The sequence below is a fragment of the Mizuhopecten yessoensis genome, unplaced genomic scaffold (genome assembly GCF_002113885.1).
Source record: "Mizuhopecten yessoensis strain PY_sf001 unplaced genomic scaffold, ASM211388v2 scaffold10885, whole genome shotgun sequence".
In the NCBI taxonomy this organism is placed as follows: domain Eukaryota; kingdom Metazoa; phylum Mollusca; class Bivalvia; order Pectinida; family Pectinidae; genus Mizuhopecten; species Mizuhopecten yessoensis.
Genome location: NW_018408770.1, coordinates 1117699 through 1122725, shown reverse-complemented (window position 1 = coordinate 1122725; position 5027 = coordinate 1117699). Strand labels below are relative to the sequence as shown.

Sequence of the window (5027 nt, the reverse complement as noted above, 5' to 3'; positions counted from 1 at the left end):
CTCGCCCACCGCCCTAGGGGCCAGAAGGTAGGGGGGAAAAACAATTTTAAAAAATTGTTAAAGATCATCTATAGGCAAAGGGACTACATTCTGTAAATTTGTTTGTGGGGAAGGGGAGGAGGTTGAGGGGCAGAGTGGCTAGCTGGGCCCAATAGGGGAAATATAGCTTTACATTTTAAATCCTTCTCCTCCCAAGTGATTAGAGGGATTTTAACTAAATTTGGTCTCCAGGGGCAGAGGCGTTTGACCTAATAGGAGAAATAGAGATAAATCAATAAAATCCTTCACCTTTCATATTGATCTATGAACAAATATACAATTAATTGGCATGAAGAAAAGAAAACATGCCACCAAGATTGACCCGGAGGTCAAGAACAACCCCTGGAGACTACCTCCTTTTGACATAACATGTGAACTCATGTTCTTGGTGTCTTACCCATCCAAACAGATTTACATGTAGTTCTTCTTGCAACCTGTACTTCTTGTACTCCTTTGATAAACTGGTATGGTACACAGCAGGTTTTTAAATTGAAAATGAAATATTAGGTGAACCTCATGTGAGTTATTGCAAGTTGAATGCAAGTGATGGAAATTTAATTGATCACATTGCTTTAATTGTTTTGATAATGGAACCAGTAAGCACAGATCATAATGAAAATATAATGATCAGTCAATTAAAACGTTGCATGTAAATGATGTTTGTTTCCTCTGAATTAGGTTCTTCAAAAGCCAGACATTCTCCAGAGACATTGGCAAACTGTAGGAGCCACAATTAGCAGCAACACATTTCGAGAAAAACATATTGATATATCTAGGGACATTGTCAATAAAATGGTTGACTGTATTATGTAAGTATGTAACAAGTGTGTGTGTTAGTATGGAACAAGTGTGTGTAAGTATATAACAAGTGTATGTAATTATGTAACAAGCATGTAAGTATGTAACAAATGTATGTAAGTATGTAACAAGTGTATGTAAGTATGTAACAAGTGTGTGTTAGTATGTAACAAGTGTGTGTAAGTATGTAACAAGTGTATGTAACTATGTAACAAGTGTATGTAAGTATGTAAGAAGTGTGTGTTAGTATGTTACAAGTGTGCGTTAGTATGTAACAAGTGTGTGTAAGTATAAAACAAGTGTATGTAATTATGTAACAAGTGTGTGTAAGTATGTGACAAGTGTGTGTAAGTATGTAACAAGTTTGTGTAAGTATGTAACAAGTGTGTGTAAGTATGCAAAAAGTGTGTGTAAGTATGTAACAAGTGTATGTAACTATGTAACAAGTGTATGTAAGTATGTAAGAAGTGTGTGTTAGTATGTTACAAGTGTGTGCTAGTATGTAACAAGTGTGTGTAAGTATAAAACAAGTGTATGTAATTATGTAACAAGTGTGTGTATGTATGTAACAAGTGTGTGTGTTAGTATGTAACAAGTGTATGAAAGTATGTAACAAGTGTGTGTTAGTATGTTACAAGTGTGTGCTAGTATGTAACAAGTGTGTGTAAGTATGCAAAAAGTGTGTGTAAGTATGTAACAAGTGTATGTAACTATGTAACAAGTGTATGTAAGTATGTAACAAGTGTGTGTTAGTATGTTACAAGTGTGTGTTAGTATGTAACAAGTTTGTGTAAGTATGTAACAAGTGTGTGTAAGTATGCAAAAAGTGTGTGTAAGTATGTAACAAGTGTATGTAATTATGTAACAAGTGTGTGTAAGTATGTGACAAGTGTGTGTAAGTATGTAACAAGTGTATGTAACTATGTAACAAGTGTATGTAAGTATGTAACAAGTGTATGTAAGTATGTAGGAAGTTTATGTAAGTATGTAGGAAGTGTGTGTACATGTAAGTATGTAACAAGTGTGTAAGTATGTAACAAGTGTGGGTATGTAACAAGTATATATCTATGATAAAATCATGTTTAAACTCGACTATATATTAACATGATCTGGGGTTAGTATTACTGTTCCCTTGCTATAGTTTTCAATTTGAATTGGGTTTCAATAAGCTATAATCTAATAATACAAATAATAATACATCTAATATCACAAAGACCATACACCAGTAAAGTATACAACATCCAGGACACACCCATACACATGGTTAGCAATGGAATCAAGGTATTCACACCCGCAACTTATTCTGTTCACATAAGTGTCTGTCATTCCTTAAATAGTCAGTGCCCTACAATGTATTCTCTTGAAATTAGAAAGGGAGTTATACAAATGATGTACAATAAAACGTCATATCTTTCCTTACACGTCTAGGGTGTGTGCCCATGCATATATTGTAAATACTCTAAGCTCATGTGTTGAATAGTATTATACCATAAACAATTTCCAATTTATTATGAAGGCTTAATGTAAAATTTATGAAAGATATGATTTTGAAATGTAATGTCAGTTTTTTGTTTTTATTTGATTAATGAAATTTGAATAATTTTTTGTTTGTTTGTTGTTTGTTGTTTTTTTGGTAGAAATAAAAGGTGGACAGTTGATTTATTGGATGACATCATAGACCTTATGAAGGGATACTTTCTTACTGATCATGGTCACATGCATAAAGTGTTATCAAGGATTTTACATCTTTTGAAAGAAACAACAGAGAAGACCTATGATGTAAGTTGATTTTAAATCAGGAATATGTAGCAGAACACAAAAACAATATACTTTGATATGTTTTTGTTCAGAAACCATTACCATGTATTGTCTAAGAAACTATGACCTTGTATTGTCTTAGAAACCATTACCTTGTATTGTCTAGGAAATCATTAACTTGTGTTGTCTAAGAAACCATTACCTTGTATTGTCTAGGAACCATTACCATGTATTGTCTAGGAAACCATTACCTTGAATTGTCTAGGAAACCATTACCATGTATTGTCTAAGAAACTATGACCTTGTATTGTCTTAGAAACCATTACCTTGTATTGTCTAGGAAATCATTAACTTGTATTGTCTAAGAAACCATTACCTTGTATTGTCTAGGAACCGTTACCTTGTATTGTCTAGGAAATCATTAACTTGTATTGTCTAGGAAACCATTACCTTGTATTGTCTAGGAACCATTACCATGTATTGTCTAGGAAACCATTACCTTGAATTGTCTAGGAAATCATTATCATGTATTGTCTAGGAAACTATTACCTTGTATTGTCCAGGAAACCATGACCTTGTATTGTCTAGGGAACCATTACCATGTATTGTCTAAGAAACTATGACCTTGTATTGTCTAGGAAACCATTAACTTGTATTGTCTAGGAAACCATTACCTTGTATTGTCTAGGAAACCATTACCATGTATTGTTACATTTTTCAGGAAAACCCTCAGATCATGAAGAAAATGCTTGCAATGTTCCAAGAAGTCTTGCAGAAGAAACCTGAACATATGTCGTGGGCATACGATTATGTCACTGTCTTGAGTGACAAGTCCAGTGCAAGGTAAAGTAGTCTAGTATTGCATACACATATTAACAATATTTTCACATATCATCAACTGAATTTAACTGTAATATTACTTTCATGTAAACCTCAAGTAAATAAGTTATAAATACTCTGTTGATATAATTTTGCAGGAAGGGAACAGAACAGGTATGGTTTCCACTCATAAAAGTACTGATGAGAACGATGCACAGGGAAGGAGTGTACTGGTGCTATGATACAATCAGTCGGCTTAAATTTAAGAAGATTTGGAATTGGAAAGTAAGACATTTTTGTTGCTGTAAATATATGCCAGACATAGAAATTTCATGTACTTCATAGTGGTTGTATTTCGCGGGGGGTTTAATTTCGCTTTACATATATTCGCGCTTTGTCTAATATCCCTGAATTCTAAACACCAGCGAAATTATTGAAAACGTCAACCACTTTGATGGGCCTTATCACAACATGTTGAAAATACTTATACCCAATGCTGCTATGCAAGGTTAAATGAGCTCCAATCAGATTATCACCACACAACGGGGCAGGCAGTCCATGTAAAAACAACACTTACATGTGGCCACAACATATTTTTGTGTTCAGTGTTTTCAAATGGTTTACCTGTATTTCGAGGTTTAACTCTTAAATGATGACACTCAAAATACTTTGCATGACATATGAGATTCAGATACATAGCAAAATTTAACCCCCGCGAATATGTACTGAATACGAAACCGCGAAATATTGATCCCGCGAGTTTAAAGCGCTATATAGTAATATCAGTAAATATATAGAAGCTCAAATTCTTAACTTCATATGATGTTGACTGCGGCAATAATAATAATTTAAAGTTCTTATATACCGCTTTATCACAACTTAGTTCATAGGTCGTCTCAAAGCGGTCCTCAAACTATTATCCGTGGTTATAGGGCCTTTGCAACCAGCCAATATCTTTCTCAACTCCCTGGGGAACATGCAGTCGGAGCTGCCGGAGCTGCCGTTTCGGTGCTCACAGCTAGCATTCTGCAATACTAGCACTGCCCAACAACGTACTCATTCACAGCTGAGTAGACTGGAACAAGTTGAGTAGAGTATCTTGCTCAAAGAAACAACACCATTCCGTTCTGTGCCATGCCGTGTTGTGCCGTGACTCGAACCCGCAACACTTCAGTCACCAGCCTGGCGTCTTACTACTAGACTAACGTGCCTCCTAAATGAGTAGGGGATAATGATGCTTTTTGTTTGTATTTGCACATTGCAACATTGGACTATTTTTTTTTCAGCAAAATTACCACGAGGCCCTAGATATCATTGAGTCTATAGGAGAGGCACATCTACACTTGAACGGAGATGACAAAGACGAAAGATTTTTAAAATACTGCGGGAATACAATCAGCACACTTCTGGATCAGTTCAAGTTTGTATAATTTGTGTCTATCACATGTTGTTTTATTTGATCTCTGTAAAAAAAAAATGTATTCTTCTGCGTGTCTAATCCTATACTATGGTTCATCACCTGTTCTTAGTGTCTGATCCTATACTATGGTTCATCACCTGTTCTTAGTGTCTGATCCTATACTATGGTTCATCACCTGTTCTTAGTGTCTGAT

The 5027-nt window shown here is 34.9% G+C and overlaps 1 protein-coding gene across 1 annotated transcript in view; it reads left to right on the top strand.

The window, feature by feature from the left end:
- LOC110463303 overlaps positions 1-5027 on the top strand; it is a 52776-nt gene that overhangs the window by 14338 nt on the left and 33411 nt on the right. Inside the window, exons 8-12 of the mRNA XM_021517802.1 lie at positions 718-848; positions 2475-2616; positions 3317-3438; positions 3573-3699; positions 4701-4834. Of these exons, the coding sequence (XP_021373477.1) occupies positions 718-848; positions 2475-2616; positions 3317-3438; positions 3573-3699; positions 4701-4834 (656 nt within the window). The remainder of the gene's footprint in view (positions 1-717; positions 849-2474; positions 2617-3316; positions 3439-3572; positions 3700-4700; positions 4835-5027) is intronic.